Source organism: Pogona vitticeps, chromosome 2, assembly GCF_051106095.1.
Source record: "Pogona vitticeps strain Pit_001003342236 chromosome 2, PviZW2.1, whole genome shotgun sequence".
Classification (NCBI taxonomy): domain Eukaryota; kingdom Metazoa; phylum Chordata; class Lepidosauria; order Squamata; family Agamidae; genus Pogona; species Pogona vitticeps.
Window position 1 is genome coordinate 74,811,133 of NC_135784.1, and position 19,929 is coordinate 74,831,061.

General features: G+C 38.5%; 1 protein-coding gene across 2 annotated transcripts in view; it reads right to left on the reverse strand.

Moving 5' to 3' along the window:
* IARS1 (isoleucyl-tRNA synthetase 1) overlaps positions 1-19,929 on the reverse strand; it is a 117,203-nt gene that overhangs the window by 72,299 nt on the left and 24,975 nt on the right. For both annotated transcript variants that reach the window (XM_020806598.3, XM_020806597.3), the window contains exons 8-13: positions 18,017-18,104; positions 16,877-16,937; positions 15,506-15,601; positions 14,446-14,568; positions 12,429-12,520; positions 9,558-9,656 (exon numbers count right to left, since the gene is read on the reverse strand). In XM_020806598.3, coding sequence (XP_020662257.2) covers positions 9,558-9,656; positions 12,429-12,520; positions 14,446-14,568; positions 15,506-15,601; positions 16,877-16,937; positions 18,017-18,104 — 559 coding nt within the window. The remainder of the gene's footprint in view (positions 1-9,557; positions 9,657-12,428; positions 12,521-14,445; positions 14,569-15,505; positions 15,602-16,876; positions 16,938-18,016; positions 18,105-19,929) is intronic.

Sequence of the window (19,929 nt, forward strand, 5' to 3'; positions counted from 1 at the left end):
ATTTGAAGCTTCTGCATCAATCTCAAATGGAGAGTGCATTGCAGTGGTCTAATTTACATGCTACAATCCACATTTATTCAAACACAGTCATATCTTCTTCTGGTTGCTGTACAATGGTGGAGGGCAGGGTTTCTTTTAACTAGGGCTGATTCTTGGGGGCGGCTTATATTACGAGGATCCTGAAAAATCATTCTATGGCTTATTTTCAGCTTAGGTCTTATTTTCAGGGAAACATGGTAATTGCCTTTAAACGTTTTAGAGTGTAAACTTATTATACTTACATTCTTTGTGCTGACCTTGAAAGACCCTACCTAACCACATGTGGAAAACTGAATTAAGATAAAAGAGCATTTGAACAATTCACTAATGTGAAAAATGAACTCTGAAACCTTGCTGTTTTATCCAACAGCGAGAAGGACCTGCAGCTTAAAGGCTATAGGAAGCGTTCTATCACAGTTCAAGTAATTAACAAGAGATTTAAAAATGTAAGAATTATGTTGCCTATATACTTATATCATTTTTTGCTTAACTCAGAAACTGAGCAGCTGGGATTTTTTATTAAAAACCTGAACTACAGTGCAAGAATACAATGAAAGAACAAAGGAGTTTACACAAACTGAGTTATATGGAGAAATATTTGGCAACTGTCACACAAAACAGCACTTATACAGAAAACCAAGTATTAACAGCTGTACAAAATTCTAATTTGAAGATTTTCATAGATGATAAAAACTAAGTGTACTGTTTATATACTGCCCCCTAGAGCTAAAGCACTCTTTGGGCAGTGTACAATAATAACTATGCAGGACACATTGTCGCTCTCTCCCCCCTCTCCCAATTGAGCTGGGTAATCTTTGAAGGATAGAAGGCAGAGTCAACTTTTGAGCCAGCTACCTGAATCCGTCAGGATTAAACTCAGGTCATGAGCAGAGACTTGACAACGGTACTTAACCATTGCACCATGAGGCTCCTTAATATAATAGGTCAAATAATAATATAATTATCCTAGAAATCTTACAGTGAGACATTCTAGGAGAAAATTTGATTCTCTGGCTATTTACCTATGATATCTCATAGTTGTATCTGCTCCACCATCAGAGAGAGAGACACACAGGAACAGACACACACACACACACACACACACACACACAGAGAGAGAGAGAGAGAGAGAGAGAGAGAGAGAACACTATTGTGGTTGTCAGTATTTTGCGGTTCACCACCACAAATATAGTGACATCCAGCTAACTCTCCTTTTCACATAAATCCAAGACAGCAATTGTGATTCTGACAACAATTCTAGAACAACTTTAGGTTGAACTTTACTTTCCCATTAGTATCATCATTAAAACAGGGGTTTGGCTTCTTCACCATTTTCATACTTTATAAAATGGTGCGTCGACTTATGACCATAATCCGTTCCATAAGATGGACGTAACTCGAAATGGTTGTAAGCTGAAACACCATTTCCCATAGAAACGCACTGAAATGCAATTAATCCATTCCATCCGAAGAAAAAAAAAATCACCAAAAAAAAATCACTGCCTCATTGGAAACATGATTAATCCCTTCCGCCCAAGGGGGGGGGGAGAAAAGCAATCAAGCGTGCAAGACCCATTGGAAATGCACAGAAAACAAACGGAGCAGATCGGAAATGCACAGAGAACAAAAGGGGCAGGTCGGAAATACAAACAAAGGAAAAAGCAAGGAAAGCGTGCAGGACCCATCAGAAATGGGGAAAAACCTCCTAAAAAGCAACCAACGCCCCCCCAAGACCCATCAGAAATGGGGGGGAAATCCAAAAAGCAACAAAACTCCCCAAGACCCGTCGGAAATGGGGGGGGACAAAAAATAAACAACCCCCCCAAGACACAGCACAGAAACATAACCCCTCCAAGCTCAAAACCATGCTGAAAAGACCCAGAAGAGTTTTTAAAAAGCAGAAAACAGCACCTTACCTTGCCAGGCAGCCACACTCACTCAGAAGCAGAAGTGAGGCAGTCCCAAGCCTCCTCCGATCACACACTCTCTAGCTGCTGGGGTGAAAGAGCTACTAAGAAGCAGCCTCGTCGCTACCTACAGTTAGAAATTTGAATTTCCCGCCTTTTTTCCCTGCCTTTTTCTGTTCGTAAGTGGAAGCTCCGATTGCAAGTAGAAGCAAAATTTTGCAGCAGGAGCTGGTCGTAAATCAAAATGGTCGTAAGTAGGGATGTTCGTAAGTCGAGGCACCAATGTACATGAAAGTCTTCTCACTTCTTCACACCTCCCTCTTGATGGGTGCTTCTCTCTGATCTCTTTTCTCTTCTGTGAGTAGCAGAGACATGATCTTCTACCACTCTCTGAGGCTTCACCCTTCCCTCTGAGCTTAGTTCAAATCCACATACTAGCTAGGAGAGACATGGTACACCTGGAGGAACCGCATCCTGTTGTAGGCCGTCCCTATTGTAATACAAACTATTTGAGTATGGGTTGGTTTTGAATGGCCAATTAACGGTCATTAAGCTTATTCCTCATTTGTTGATATGGACCGATTCATTCATCTGCATTTTTGTACTCCCCTTCAGATGGGTAGCTATGGGGACCATCAGGATGAGTACTTGGACTTCCAGATTTACCATTACACCACCTGTGGTAAAAATGATCAATCTATAAATTCCATTTTGCAATGTTCTCGTGCCTCCATTCCAAGAGGATGCTGGATCAACTACATACCAAGTCTCACTCTGGACACACACTCAAATAACTGGATTATATTTCACACTTCAAATACTGTACAATCCTTTTAGTGAATATATAGTAAAAGCTGTAAGAAATTTGAACTTGACTCTTACAGAAACAAAAATAACTCACTGGATGGACACTAAGACCTTGACCTGGCAAAAAGCAGCTAGAAAACTTGGAGACTACTGAAAAGAATGACTAACAATTCAAACAAAAGGAAACTATGGAAACATAACCCCCAACCAAATAGCACACTGACTGCTCCTGGCAAAAAAAATAATAAAAATAAAATATCAAAGGGAAATTCAGGGCAAATCCAACTAACTTTCTAATGTCTTTGTATTGGCTGAACTAGAGGAAGCCACAAGGTGTAGAAATGCCAAAGCATTGGAACTCAATGATATCCAGATCAAACAAATTAAACATTTGAATGGTTCCTTCAACTGCTGGACAAGCAAACAAATTCCAAAATATGGCAGAGAAGATTAAAGTAACTGCTATAGTGAAACCAGGCAAAGAACCATCAGACACCAAAAGCTACAGGCCAATATTCCTACTATGCCATTTATACAAAGTGTTTGAATGAACAATATTAAACTATCTAGTCCTTAAAATTGAACCTTTTCTAATTCCAGAACAAGCAGGCTTTAGACCTAGCAAGAGCGGTATAGCTCAAATATTTAATGTAACACAGCATACAGAAGATGGTTTTGAAACATAGAAAACAGCTAGAGCAGCATTTGTTGAGCTTACAGTGGCATATGCTGCTGTCCACCATCAATTGCTAATCGAAAAGCTCTACCTCATTACTTAAGATCATGGACCAAAAGAAATGGTTGCTGTTTTTCAAAACTGAAGATTCTTTTGTTGAATTTCAAGGGAGCCACTGTCACTAGAGAAATCAAAAGAACCTTCTCCCATAGGGTAGCATCCTATCACTATTAGTGTTTAACATTTATTTTATTTATTTAACTGGTATGCACTGGTGGTAAACAGTACTCTGGGCAGTTTACATCCAAAGTAATATAAAATAAATCTTAAATACTATACTAAATAGAAATACTACATAGACAGATAAGACAAACATCAACTAAAAATCAGGGAAAAAAAACAAAGGCTGACGGGCGACATAAAGATGACCAGTCCATACTACATTAAGACACGATGCTCTCAAATGCTTCTGCAAACAGTATTATTTTCAGCACCCTCTTAAAAACTGTGAGATTCAGCTCTACCAGGAGCCTATTCCAAAGTGATGGTGCCAGGACCGAGAAGGCCCTGTGTCTAACTGATGACTTCTTAGTCTCCCTCGGGTGGTGCAGGTAGACATTTTTAGGGAAAGACGTTTTGACAAATGATCAACATTTTCATACTTGAGGAGTTTCATCGTAACTAATAATCTTGCCTTGAGAGTCCATGGGAAAACCTTTAAGGCCTTCAATCACCAGCTAACCTCTGCATTAGAAGATCTTAACTTATAAAAAAAAAACCAGCTGAAAAAAAACATTTTAAAAACACAGGTCTATGTCTTCCACTCAAAGAACAGAAAAGCGGAGAGGAAGCTCTGAGTTAGCTGGGAAGGCACAGTGGCCTATTCCAAAGTACGTACTTGGGATCACTCTGGATCAAACCCTGACCTCCAAAACAACAACAACAACAAAACAGTATCTAAACACCAAACAGAAAGTTGCTGCCTGAAATAACATACTTAGGAAACTTGATGGGTCAGACTGCAGTGCACACCCACAAACAGTAAGAAAAACAGCTTTGTCCCTTTGCTACTTTGCAGAATACGCTGGTGCCATATGGTATAAATCAGCACATGCCAAACAAGCAAGGGATCTCATAATGAAGCTAGAAGAGTATATGGGATCCTGAATATTAAGAATTATTCTTACAGATGTTCTGAACTTTCAAATTCTGATTCAGATATATTTGGAACTATCCAAATACAGCATTATTCAATGAATATTTCAATTTGAATATTTCTAATCTGAATGTACATCCCTAATTCCTCACTATAATGAAGTTTCCAGGTAAAAGTCTCCAGCACAGTAAAACAAGAATAAACACGTTTAACCATCTTGTCAAGTTTCCTTCTGTAATTTTATGTGTTTGCATCCAAACAAAAGCATACAAAATGTGCTCCTGCTACTTTTAGTGTAAGGAACTATCGCACACCAAAGAATTGCCATTATTGCACACTCTTCAGCAGTAATTGAAGAAAAAAGTATTATCTAGAAAAAACAAGTTATTTGTATTCACTGTATAAATCTTGTAAGTTACACTGCTCTGCAGGGACAGATATGGGAAATTAATGGCATCTCTGCTTTCATATCCCAACTGAAGCATTAAAAGAATTCACACTACCACTTATTCCAGTATGCACTGCCATCTAGCTCTGCAATCTTGTTATGATCCTGCTTACAAAAAGAAAGAATCTGAACTACATGACAGGAGTCAGGAAGCCACCAAATCCAATAGTATTCCTTCCCAACCCAAACACAGTTGCTATTAGCTGGCACATCAATCCTACCACTTCTCTTTTTCAACTGGCTGCAGACAAATTTTAGGTATCCAAGTATCATTGCTCCTGGACATAGAAGGGATAGAGAAATAAAAAAAATCCCAACCCAGTGGTGTTTGAGATAGGAGTCAATTTTAAATACCACATACTTTTAAAATGTATCCTGGGATAATGCTATTTGAGGTAGCAGAAGTCAACTGCACTCTTTTCCCGCAGATAACTGACTGGAATCAATATCTCTGGTTTTTGTCCAGTGTGCACATATCCTATATGAGTGTTGTGTAGCCCCCCCAAAACACACACACACACACTTTTTTATGGTTGTGAACATTTAGCTGGTGATGCCCCTTCCTGGACTTGAGCAAAGTTTTATAATTAGAGATGCTGCACACCCAAGACAGTGCACTGACAGGCAGGCCCTCAGCCACACATGGACATTAAGACTGCAGAACGGAACAACAGGGGGCATATACGATATTTGTGCACTCCCTTTTTTTAAAATGGGGGGCATTGAGTACTGCATGAATTAGGCATATACATAGGAACTCAATCCTGCATTTCAAAAACCCAAAATGAATGTAGCTATTGCACCACTACATATACATGACTCCAAACTACCTCGCATAGAAGCCATTACATAGTTGGCATTTATACATGCTTACTACACTTCTCTCATCCTCAGTTCTCACTTCATTTTAGAAAGCAAGTTCTCAGACAGAAGTATGGAAACAACTCAATGAGAAAAGCACACTCACAGGATACAAAAAGTCCATTACTACCAGTTCCATTTGTTTATTCATTCCTTGAAAACGGCTGCTAGGTCTTAAAATGTACCAGTTCAAAAATATTTTAGTATTTAGTTCTCTCATTAAAAGCTAATTAGAAATTCAATTAGGTTGTAAAATTTGTCAAACCATGTTTAATTTGGTTCATCAGAAGAAATGCCCATAAGGAGCAGAGACAATCCCTATGAGACATCTAGTCCTTGCACTCTGCAATAATTCTAAAGACAGCTCAAGCACCATGTCGCATTTCAAAGCTTGCTACAGCCTGACATGCATTTTTTCCACTAGCATCCCTATATTTAGAACACTGTCAATCCTACAAGAGCCTCAACCAAAAAATTCAAAGGTACCCCAGAACTCAATGTAGCCAAATCTGCAGAGGTCTCAGGCATCTTTAACGAATACATACCATCAGAATACATATGAAATATTTCAATCTTGTGATGTTCACTTTTTTCAAACAGTTAAAATCTGGCAAATAGCTTTTTTCAAGATGAGTATAACATGTAAGATATTGATCTTATAGATTTGTCAAAGTCTAGGTTTTCCATCTGTCTTACTTTTTTTAATTTATTTTTTTATTTTTAACAACTAGGGATAAGGTAAGGAGTACAAAAGGTAGAGGGGGATATGGGGGGGAAGAGGGGGAAGGAGAACACAAAATATACTGTCATCCAATCTGTTCATGTTGCAATAGCAAGTCGACTTTTCACCTTTCTACCATTTGATTGCCCTCCAGTTTTCAACTTACAGTTATATCTTAGTTAAATTCTATGTTATTCAAGCACTAACTGGTGACTCAAGCCATCTGTCTTACTTGAGCAAGAGCTTAAAAATAAAGATACTGGGGATTGCTGCAGAAATCAGCTAAATATTAACGATGGCAACTCCAAAGTGATAGTCATGCCATAGTCAATATTAGATAGTGTTCTAAAAATAAATTCAAAATAACCTGCGAAACGTATATTTTATAACCTCAGTAATACTAGCATTTGCTTAACATGTTCTTGCAGATAATACACTAAAGATAATAAACAGCAAAGTCTGCAGCCAGGTGGTGGACAGCTTAGATTCAGAGGAGGATCTGGAACCAGACAAGTACAGTGGTGCCCCACATAGCGAGATTAATCCGTTCCGGATTAATCATTGCTATCCGGAAACATCGTAAAACGAAATGCGTTCGTTTAATGCGTTCCTATCGGGGGAAAACTCACAGTTGAGCGAAGATTCCCCATCCGGCCGCCATTTTTGCGCCCTCGGTAAGCGAGGGGCAGGGCGTGAAAACGCTGCGGGCAGCCATTTTAGGCACCCGGCGGCCATTTTGGAACCGCCGATCAGCTGTTTAAAAAAACATCGCAATGCGAAGATCAGTAAGCGAAACGCTTACCAATCATCGCAATGCGATGTTTTGGCACTTAAAACATTGCAATGCGATTGCATTAGCGATCCCAAAAAATGGATCGCTATGTGGATTCATCGTTAAACGGTGCACTCGTTATGCAAGGCACCACTGTACTATTCTGCCTACACATACTTGGGGAGGATTGGTGTGACATAGTCATGGACAGATTTTTGCATAGCAAGCAAACAAAATAAGTTTATTGTGTGGCACACAGGCCATTGCAACATACATCGGATAAAACAATATAAAACAGTATAACCAATATAATATAAAATATACTACAATATTAAAAGCCATTTAGAATTAGGCTGATTTCTATTACAGCACAAAATTTTGACATTTAAGGAAAGGACAAAGCCAGATGGAAAACATTAACCAGTGCCAGCAGCAAGCACCTATTGTGGGGGGAATAACTCCAAAGATGTAGTTACTTAAGTATTGACTTAATTGGTAGAGGCGGGGGATACAGATTTCATTTTTATCAATGTAGAGATAAAGTGTGCCATTCGGAAAGCGACAAGTTTGTCTCTGTCGGAAAGTAGAATCTTGAGTACTTCTTATTAAGAATTACTAGACTGTTTTTGTAAAATAGGGTTAAGGAGTCTTTCACGATAGGTGTCTAAGAGTGGACAATAGAGAACTACATGTGCCAAATTCTCCACTGAATTTTTATCACAAGAGCAAACTCTCTCGTGATACGGAATTTGTGTATAGTGGCCTAATAAACTGGCTAGTGGTAACATATCAAAACATGCCCGAGTAAAAGCTTTTCTATATTCAGAACTCATTACATCAGTGAAATAAGATGGAAGGTTCAAAGGAAAGGACAGAATGTTCTTATATATAAACGGACTGTTTTAGGGTGCCTAACTCCGTTTGAACCCAGTGGTCGGAAATCTCTGTTTCAGTAAATGTTTTGCAGCGAGTAGGCCAAGGTGTCTCACATACTCTGAGAATCCAAGTTTAGCATCTAGTTGCAATGCAAAGTTTCCATGATCCAAAAAACATCTCCTCATATGATACTATTACAAATTCTGAGGGATGAACAGAATTTTCAGCCAGTAATTAATTATTAATTTGTAGACTAATGGATAGACATGCTAGGGAGAAAGCTATTGACAAGGTCCAGTTCAAGAATCTGTTAAGAGTTGTGGGTAAACAAGGACCTTAACTCAAGAGATTTTCATTTAATTCATAACCTGCACTGGCAACAAAAAACTTTCAAACCATGAAAGTAGAAACAATAATAAAAGCCAACATATAAAAGACAAAACATTTATTTAAGTCTTCATGGGCTAAAATATGTTTTTTCAGACCCTGGTACAGAGGGTTCCATGTGATTTAAGTCTAACCAACTTAGATATCTTTACAGATCCCTGCCCAACACAAAAAGATCTGTAAAAGAGCTCATTGAGCTTGAGTGCACAACTCTGACCCTACACACTTTTAGCAAATATCTAAACAAGACTATTCTGAGTGGCATACTCCAGAGCAAAGTGTTGGTGCAGCTGAGTGGAGTCTGTGCAGAACTGTATTACCATCATCAGCATATTTCCCATTACAAGATACAATATGGAAGGAATACAAGTGGAAGGAATGTAATTTAGGGGAAATTTCTGGCATTTGTCCTCAAAATAAATGAAAAGAAATAGTCCCTTACATGTTTACTGAACGAATGGCTGCATTTATTCTGCATCAATAGACAAGGAGGGCTTTAAAAGCAGTCATAATGTAAAAATTTTACAAAAGTTTTACATTATGACTGTTTTTAAAACTCACCATTCTAGATTCCTGTGTATCGTATGTAAAGTAGGATGAGACCCATCAATTAATCGAAATGGGCTCTCACTGTTAAAGATACTCTGGGAGGGGGGAATGATTCTCCCTACCCCTCTGATTTCATCCATACTTTCTGAAATTACTCTTGATTTCCTAAGCAAAGTAATTCAATTTTCTCTTCCAATCACAAAAGTTTCCATTTTCTATCAATCTATACATACGGAAAGAAACATTTCAGAATATCAGAGTGAATCTACAGCAAGGAGTCTACTAAGTTCATTATGAAAGCAGGAGAACTGCTGAGCATACTGATTTGCAATTAATAAGAAATAATAAGAAATATTACCAATAACATTGGGCATTGTTTTCCAACAGCTTCTCCACCATGTGCTCCACACGAACAAACCAGCTTGGCACAGCTTTATATATCAGAGGAGTGTCTGACCTATAACAAATTGTATAAAGAAAAGTAGGCATGTATTTAATAGTCCCACAACATTCATTCATATTCATTCATTCATTCATTCATTCATTCATTCATTCATTCATTCATTCATTCATTCATTCATTTTATATCCCGCCCATCTGGTATATTCTACCACTCTGGGAAGCTACCAACAGACATATACTCATTAAAATACAAAACCATAACATAATCAATACTAAAACAGTGCAAAATATAATAAATGATAGCAAAGAAAAAGAGTTAATTGCTGGCAGGAGGGAAGGCCTGAATAAACATCCATGTTTTTAGTTGGGTTTTAAATGTACCCAGCATAGGGGCCTTGCGAATCACCGGAGGGAGGTTGTTCCAAAGTCGAGGAGCCACCGCCAAGAAGGCCCGGTTTCGTGTCTTTTCCTTCTGGGCCTCCCTCGGCGTCAGGCTCCTCAACCTCACCTCCTGGCTCGCGCAGGTGATCTGGGTAGATCTTGGTGGGAGCAGGTGTTCCGCCAAGTATCGAGGTCCCAAACCGTTTAGGGCCTTATAGGTAAGCAATAAAACTTTGAAGTCAATGCGGAAACAAATGGGCAGCCAGTGCAGCCTGGCCAGGATAGGAGAAATGTACTGGTGCTTTCTCACTCCAGTAAGGAGTCTGGCCACTGCATTCTGCACCACTTGAAGTTTCCGCATCAACCTCAAAGGCAGCCCCACATAGAGCGCATTGCAGTGGTCTAATCTTGAAATTACAAGCGCATGTACCAAGGTAGTGAGCGCCCCCGTGTCAAGGTAGGGCCGCAATTGGGCTATACACCAAAGGTGGGAAAAGGCGGTATGGACTACCAACACCACCTGTGTTTCCATGGTAAGCGTCGGGTCCAAATAAGGTGCATCAAGCCAAAGAGGCCCAATATAAACAAAGTTCCAACATCAGCCATCTAAGTTTAAAAGCCCATTACAACTACACTGGAAAGTGAGGGGAAAGGCCAAGCAACATTAGCAATATAATGAACTACAGGAATTCATGACAGCAGTAGAGATGATTCAATCAGCCAAATCAACAATTTTTCAGAAATAAAAAATGCCCAGTTCCTCTCTTAAGGTCCCAGATTCCCACAGAATCAATCACATTTGTTGTGGGCTGCAAGACAGGTGAATCTTGAATTTCTGAAAATTGGTACCACCAGCAGCGATTTTTGAAAATTAAAGACTTCTTCCCTGTCCTGCAGCCTCCAATGTTTTTTCCCTAGACAAAGGGCTTTCTAAAGTTGATAGCACCGCCCTTACACAGTGCAACTGAAAGAACTATGTGTAATATTACTATATGTAATAAGTTTTGCCAAAAGAATGGGGGGATGATAAATCATGTTACTTCACTCTACAAAAATCTTTAAAACTTTAAGTTATATCTGTATGTGCACGCATCTGCACACACACACAGTTTCTAACTCTCTCTAATTTATAACCAACTGCTTTTGGATTGGAATAACGTGTCCTGGTTAATTACAGAATTTGAGGGAAAGAGAATTTGGGAGAGAGAGAATTTAACAAGATTGGATTAAAGAAAGGATTATACTTATATGGGCTCAAACTTTGTAAAGATATTTGATTTTACAGGAAGCGTTTTCATGCCTTTTCCAAAAAAACGCAAAAGGCACAATAAATTGGTACATGACATTTAAGTGTTTGAGCTATACATAGTAGTTCACTTTCTTCATTTTTCATTATATCCTTCCCCACTGGAACTTACATTGTTTTGAACTCTGAACTAACTTTAGAAATACTAACAGAAAGTAACTGTGGTAATTATGACATGGGCAGTAAACAATGTTTCATTCATTTTAAATAGAAGATACATATGACACAAAAACATATATGATACAGTTTAGATTTAGTAAAGTGTAAGCATCATAGTGACAACTGCCTTAGGTCTGGTGAGACAAAATATCAATCCAGCAGGCAGTTAGACTGTAGAAGCCAGAGAGGTTGGCAGTTGGACCAGAGGCAAAGCATGTGCTTCACTATTAAGCTTCATCTTTTCTTCAAACAGTATGTGCTAAGACAACGTTGATCCTAAAAAGTTCTACTTAATATACACAACAGTGAGCCTGCTGATAAAATAGTTCTGGGACAGAACCTAATAAAGCCTGAGGAGCAATGAGAAAGCTGGACTTGCCTTGCTGCCTTGCTGTACCAGTGTCTGTTTGTGTGATACCACCCCACTCAAAGATAGCTGGCTAGGTTCCTCATCATTCTTGTTCTGGGGGAAATAATTTAAGATGGTTGCAGGAGGAGGACTTCACCTCCTAGTGAGCTGTCACCCATGGCTTGTGTACCTCTGAGAAGAGCTACTGCTCTTGGGTATCAGCTGTGGCGAGACTATGATAATGGCACCACCTCAGGTGGGAGGCTTCCTTTGGAACAACAGATCAAAGGGAAACTAGCAAAGACAAGTTCTGTTCTAAAAACAAGCAAGTCCATACTTACTTGCTTGTTTACTTTCTTGTTCAAATACTACTTGGTGCTATTATTGTTATTAAAAATACCAGGCACAGTCAATCAAAATTATAAAAAAACATTTACTGGTATTACATAACCAATGCAAGTTTTAACCAAAAACCTAAGTATCTGTTAAATATTGATGTTGTGTGTGTGTGTATGCTGTTCTGATGATGATCGATAAATACTGTAAAAGTAATTATAACAGAATATATTTTCCAATATGACAGTACCAATCACAATGCTCTTTTTTAATGTGTACTGTGTTAATTGTCATACCTCCAGCAAAAAGGATAGTTGTGCTTGAAAGTGCTCACATTGACCAGTCGTCCTTTTTCTTTCAGGACCTTGATAATGTTCTTATCTGCATCCTACGCAAAGCAAGGCAATGTTCTTAATTCAGTTTTAATCCACACAAAGTATTTCAGATGAACAATTTCCATGTTTATATAGTTGGTTATGTTGTAGCCTTAAGAATAACAAAGTATTTCACATGTGACACATATGCAACAATAAATACAGTATTTACTATTACTAAAAAAAATTACTGTGTAAACAAGGTAAACTTATAACAGGCTATCTTACTACTGTGATCTAAGATTCTTGAAGGAATACAAAAGGGAGGTTTCACCACATTCCAACCACTTCTTCAAACATAGCCAAGGTCACTTGTGAAGCTACTACAGTATTAGAAGGCACAGAAATCTCTGAAGCCAGTCTCAGAAAAAGAGACCTCAAGAAGCTGACTATACTATTAGGAAGCAAGGCTAGGGTCCACAGGCTTCAACTCACAGAACAGGGCCATCCTATCGTACATCCCATGTCATATGCACTTCCCACCCTCAGGAAAAACTACCCCAAAATGTTTTTACACTCTAATTTATCATGGATAATAGCAGAAGGGTTGGCAGTAAAATCAGTGAAAATTAGAACATATTTTCCCCCTCCTACAACATGCCTTCTATTCACCAAAGTGAGCTAACCACTGTCATGGAACATGCATGCATCGGATGATCTAGGTTGACATACACAATTGCTGTAATGATGACTGAATTTCATCCACTCATCCAAAAGACTAGTTTCCTCCATCAGACCATTCACAATCTCCTCTTTTTTCCAACATGGAATTTATTTGAGCAATTGAAAAGAAATGTTAAATGGTGATTTTTTTTTTTGACAAAACCATTGATTAACTCAAAAAAGCAAAGGAAATGCATTAATTAAAATTCTTAAAAGTTATGGCTATCTAGATTGGCAAACACAATATGAACTGGTTGTTGTGGGTTTTTCGGGCTCTTTGGCTGTGCTCTGAAGTTTGTTCTTCCTGACGTTTCGCCAGTCTCTGTGGCCGGCATCTTTAGAGGACAGCACTCTCTGTCCTCTGTGCTGTCCTCTGAAGACACCAGCCACAGAGACTGGCGAAACATCAGGAAGAACAACCTTCAGAACGTGGCCAAAGAGCCCAAAAAACCCACAACAACCATTACATCCTGGCCGTGAAAGCCTTCATGAATACAATATGAATTATTTGCCAATCTATTATTAAAATGGCAACCAATTAATATGGGAGCTTGAACATTTTCCGTAATAAAGGCACTCAAAATAAGTTAAGAGAAAGCAGGAAAACAAGCCCCCATGTAAAAGCCATCCTGTAAAAATACTGATTAACAAGCTAGCTCAATACTACCTTCAATTATGACTCTGTCACAGGCATACCACTCTGGTGCAGTGGTTAAACTGCAGTACTGCAGTCAAGACTGTGCACATGACCTAACTTCAGTCCTGCCGGGATCAGGCTCCCAGTTCAAGGTTCAGTTAGCCTTCCATCCTTCCAAAGTCCACAAGTACCTAGCTTGCTGAAAGTGGGGCAGTGTATAGCCTTCATAACTAAATTGTAAACTGCCTTTAGCACTATGAGTGGTATATAAACAGCACACTTTCCTTTTGCTTTTTTTCAGGTACCTTAATTAGCCACAGTCTCATCCCCATAAACTATGTGTAAGTAGTACAATTATAAACTAGATATCAATTTCATGTTCTTATCAGTGCCAACTAATACGGCATTAAAACTACATACCAACAAAATAAACTTCCAGTTGGCCATACTTCTGAGAAGAGACAGTAAGAGAGAGCAAAACCAAGAGTGAAAATGATAATGTAAATTTTCCAAAGCTGAAAGTGCCTTGTGAACAAGTGTGTAATATGTGTGTGGGAAGTGGCACAAAGTACACTCAGTTTTTCAGTTTCTCAATACTATCTTCAGCAGACTTTCTCTAGTTTCCTGAAGACAACCCACCTTTACATATTGTCCAGCAAAATCTGTCACTTCTGCCATGAAACAGCCCGAGGCATCAACAGGACAAACTGGCACAGAATCCTTTTGAATAATGTTAAAATCCATGCAGACTCTGTAATCATCCTATAAAGCAGAGACATGAAACAATATGAAATCTCCTGAAGGCTTATCTTTTGATTTCCTGTACTGCATTCTATAGTCCAAAATTCAAACTAAACCCTCCTGTACTTTTGAAGCTTCATCACCAGCAAATTATTCAGTCACACTCTGAAACATTGTGCTTCTTTAAAAGAAGTGAAAGAATTCATTCCTTTCTATGAAGATAATGCTCAAATACACCTTGCCACCCTTGCTGCTTCACACAAGTTCCATCTGCCTATGGTTGAAACTGTGTGAGTGGATGACTCACCTATGTGATTGATCTAATATCACACAAGAAGGTTTGTATCTCTGCAGAGTTCAAAAAGAAACACATGCTCCCCTATCGAGTCTGGATGCCACTGTGAATCAACTACTGAGTGATCGGTCAAGATATATGTATGAAGCATGAAGCAATCCTGATTAATTAACAAATCTCCACATTTTACACACACATTTTCAGATCCTTATTTTTCTGAAGCACAAAAATGCCATCTATGGCACTTCGGATGTAAACAGCGAACTGTAGCTAGAGCAGTATACAAACAAGCTTCAAGCTTTCATATCTCTTCCTTTTTTACATTGCTTTTTATGGACTTAACATTGGTTGGTTGGTTTTTTTGAAGGCGAGCAAACACACTATTAGGGAGAGGGGGGCTGCCTTCCTTTAACAAAAGATGCGTAGGACAAAAAAAAATTGCAATATAAACTGTGATGCTGTTCCTGTGCTGTACATATTACAACAAAAAGGAAATGGATGGATAGATACCAGAACACCTTCTTTGTCATAATGGAGTTTATGCAATATACTCCTGACAAATTACTAAACTGAAAAGGGTTTTGAATCTCAATTAAAAGAGTCAAAGTAAGATCTAAAAGAGACATGTTCTACAGGTAAGTGCATAAGCAGCTTGAAACTTACAGCACCAAAATAAGGAGCCTGATGTACTACCCCTGTACCTTCCTCTTCTTTCACATAGTTGTCAGTCACTACAGTAAAAGCACCATTTTCTTTGCACTGGAAGAAACAATATATGTACAAAACAATCACATAGAGAATATAGAAAGCCAAAACTAAAATCATGACACATGCAGATGAATTCATTAAAACTGTAACTATTAACATGAATCAGAAAATGGTAAGTAAGCAGATTAGCAGGTACCAAAAACACCTTCCCCCTAAGACAGAGAAGTTTGACAATTCAGTTTTATATATTCCTGTGCTGTGAAACTATTCAGATCAAAGGCAGCCATTTTGCAACAACAATGCAATATGGTTCTCCACATCCATAGAACTGATGCTGAAATTCAGTCACTTATTTCATTTATAGCCTGCATTTCTACCAGAACTGGGACTCAAAGCAGTTCCCAATCTAATTGAAGAACAGATAAAAGTAGAACCACAGTAAATCATAATATTAAAACCCAATTACACAAATTACCATCTTAAGGACCAATTGACTCAAACCGTTTAAAAGATCATTAAAAGACTTTAAAAAATACATCACACCTGTCTCTAAATACATCACCCACCATTAAAAGCCCTGTCTTTTAGTAGCCAGCCTGAAAACCCAATTTTCCTGGTTCTGCACATCAAATTAACATAATTAAGACTGGATGGCATAAAAATATCTTCTGAACAACAGTTTTTCTGTTACAGCAAGAGCCACTGTGTGCTATGTTTTCTATAAAGGGAAGGAAAAAAACATAAAGCATCCATAAATATACTTTACAGTGCAATCCTATGCATTTGTGCTCTTAGCTAAGTCTCTACAGCAGGACATCCTCTCTGTATATGATTGTAGCCTTACATGACTTAAGGAATGTTTTTATGAAACTGAGAGTTAAATAATTACATTATTCCACTCTCAGGAAAGATCAGCTAAAGCCACCTGCTACCTCCTCAAACAATTCCCAGAAATAAAAGAATCCACTGGAGTCCTGGCATATCATCATTCTTTCTGCTTCATGGCACAGAAAACTCATGAGATTTATGGGCAGGAACAAAAATCGCAAAGAATTTTCCTTAATTGTGATGGCCAGACTGCAATCACAATTAAGACTGCAATCACAAAATGACATGTCCATTCAATAAATGCATCTGCATTAGCCCTTCTTTGCTCAAAGATATCTGTTTACTTTTCCTTTGCAAGCCCCTTACTTCCGATTTGTAAATATATTTGTACTTCTGAACTTTCTGCAAGAACTAGTAGCAAATCACAAAAAATCAAAACATTGAAATACTGTACAAAAAAAAGTCACATAGGAAGTCTGAACATCACATGCTGCTTACCTTCATAAAATATTCAAACAAGGGTTTATATTTCTTCCCTTTAAGTGTAACACCAGGAAACCTGAAATGCATTTTCTTAAGTTAAACACATTTTTGTATCTCCAATACTTAGAAACTACTTTTATGATAGATGATGCAGATCAGCACACAATATAGTAAAAATCACAATAAAACATAAATTAATTAAAACATTGGTAAACATTGCTTCCCCAACAGAACAGCAGCAAACTATCATTAACAGTAAATTAAAAGCTATCAAAACTCTTCAAAGCCCAAGAACACACCAAACCTACTTCATTGTTCATTTGTATTATATAATTTAATGAGAGATCATAATAACCAACACTTGCATGATGCACATTTACAAATATTTCAATTAGAACAAAAGAGGAAAGTACTTGTAGAGTATAACTAGAGATTACATTTGACACTAGTTTTATAGAACAAATGAAAAGGAACTGGGGGGGGAACCTAAATAATTTGTGCATAATATACAAACAAGCAACCTTTCACCAGGGCTCTGGTGAGTAGTTTGCTTGTTTGCATTAATTCTTGCTTCATTTCAGTAATGAAGAAAAGTATGTCTGGATCATCAATCAAATTTGTTTTGTAGGTGCTGGAGAAAACTGCAGCAGGAAGGGTAAATGGATGGCAAGACGCACTGGGAATGTATTTTTGAAAGCTTGTGATAGTTTTACTTCTTTAAAAAGTCCTATAATCCTATGTCATTAGGTAGATTACCCAAATTCTGTCTGGCAGACTGCCTAGCTAATGCAAATTACTCCAATCCTAATTCTTAAGATCCAATGGGAGTTTTGTTCCAACATTTTTATGAATGACATCTGAGTCTTTTGTTAGAAACTATAATGGTAGTAACAAGATCCAGAATGCTATCATTCACGACAGATTCATAATGAAAGATTCCTACATTCCTCCTCTGTTTTCAAAAGCAATTTGAACAGTTTCAACAACAGCTGCAAAAAATCAAGCCACCCCTTGCTACAGCTGAAACATTAAATTCAATACCTTATGTGTTAAACCACCAGACTTTTAAAAAATGAGTCTTCCATTCATTTACCTTCCACAGATTTGTTTTAGTCTAAATTACTGAATTTATCATGTGTATGGGAATTTACTTGCCTGTCAAGTATTGTATATTCATTGTCAGATTTGTAGAGGGACGCCAGTCTGGCTTCCATCAAAATGAAGATTCTCCCTGTGTTTTTTTCTGGAAAACAAGACACAGAAAGGAACGTTGATACTCATAATGAAGTGGTCCGTCTCACTTGCTTCCACAGGCCGAATTGATCAGACATTTAGATGGCACTAGGGGAATCCCTTAACAGAGAGGGACCAACCCTGGCTAAACAAGTATTTCTTGGTAGCCACCAAAAAGAAAGAGGAGTAAGATTAAACAAGACAGAACAGTCAAGAGAAACAAACTTGATAGATGCTCCTCCAAGGACATGGTCATAACTCAATGGAGGGAGAGCATGTCTTTTTGTGACTACAAGGAAGTTGTTGGCAAAACCCAGCACAGCAAGCTTATGGAGTTGTTGGTAAATAAGAGTCATGATTGGACATGGGAACGAATATAAAAATGAATCAGGATATTTGTTAAATATCCCTGATTCGTCATATATCAGTTGCTTCGTATTCTTGGGGTCCACAGACCCCAACGAATATGAAGCAACAAATATAACCCTTTTATATTTGTCCCTTTGTTCCCTATCTGTTTATGCCTCCACGGATCAGCTGTTATTCGGGAGCATAAGGCAGAGAGGGATTTTCTCTTCAGGCAGCTCGCTTAGCAAATGGAGGGGGAAAGCAGGAATGAAAGCGATCCTGCAGGGCTTTGATCCCTGCTAAGCCCACTTGCTCAGCCCTGCTTAGCAAAAGGAGGGGGAAAGCAGGGATCAAAACGATCCTGCGGGGTTTTGATCTCTGCTTTCCCCCTTCACTCCCACAGGGGGCTTAGCAAGTGGAGGGGGAATGCAGGGATCAAACTCCTGTAGGATCGCTTTGCTCCTTGCTTTTCACCTCCACTTGTTAAGAGGGGGAAGCAGGGCTCAAAGCCCTGCAGGACTGCTTTGATTCCTTCAGGGTCGCTTTAATACCTGCTTTCCCCCCTCTTGGCAAGTGGAGGGCCCTTTCTCATCCCCATGGCTGCTGGCCCTTCTTTGAGGGTGTTCAGTGCAGAGAAACAAGCTAAACCTTTCCCCCCCTCCCTGGAGAACAAGGCACATAATAAATGTAAAGAACCCACTGCAGGTCCTCGGCTCATTGCAGAGATGTTATTTGCCACCATGAATATGGCTCTTGTCCAAAGGTGGAGGGTCATGGTTAGGATTAAGGCTAATTGTACAATAGTTGTGCACTTGAATATCTGCTTGCCATTATTTCTAGACTTTGATTATAGACTTTTACTTTCACAGCTAGTTATTACTTCCATTATTACTAAAACCAGTAATAATCAAATGAGGAGGATTATATTTAATATGATAAAGAGTACATACATTTATATAGTCTTACAGATATATCCGGCCCTTTGAGGGCAACCATAATGCCGACGCGGCCCAAGATGAAATTGAGTTTGACACCTCTGCTCTATGAAGTTAATGAGATAAGTTCATGCTAATCAGTGAAACACAAGCTGCCAAGAAGTACAGGCCACTGATTTATGGAAAGATATTAAGAACGCTCTGGATCAAGAAGGTGGTCAGCAAAGAACTATTAAAGTAAATGAATGAAGAGAATGAAGAAATCATAAAACAAAATGCACAACACTAGAATACTTTGATCACATAAAGAGAAATTAATCATAGAGATCATTAGAGCAGATCATTCAAGGTAACACAAATGGAAAAACTAGTACAGGTAAGCGAAGAATGAATTGGTTGAAAAAACACAGGTTAGAGAAAGGAGCCACAACGGGCCATGGAAAAAAGGGCGGGAAACTGCTCCATGATAAAAAAAAAACCTTGTTCAAGATGCAACTACAAAGAATGGTCAGTCAGTCCGTGGTCCAGGGCAACAGAGAGTAAGGATAATCA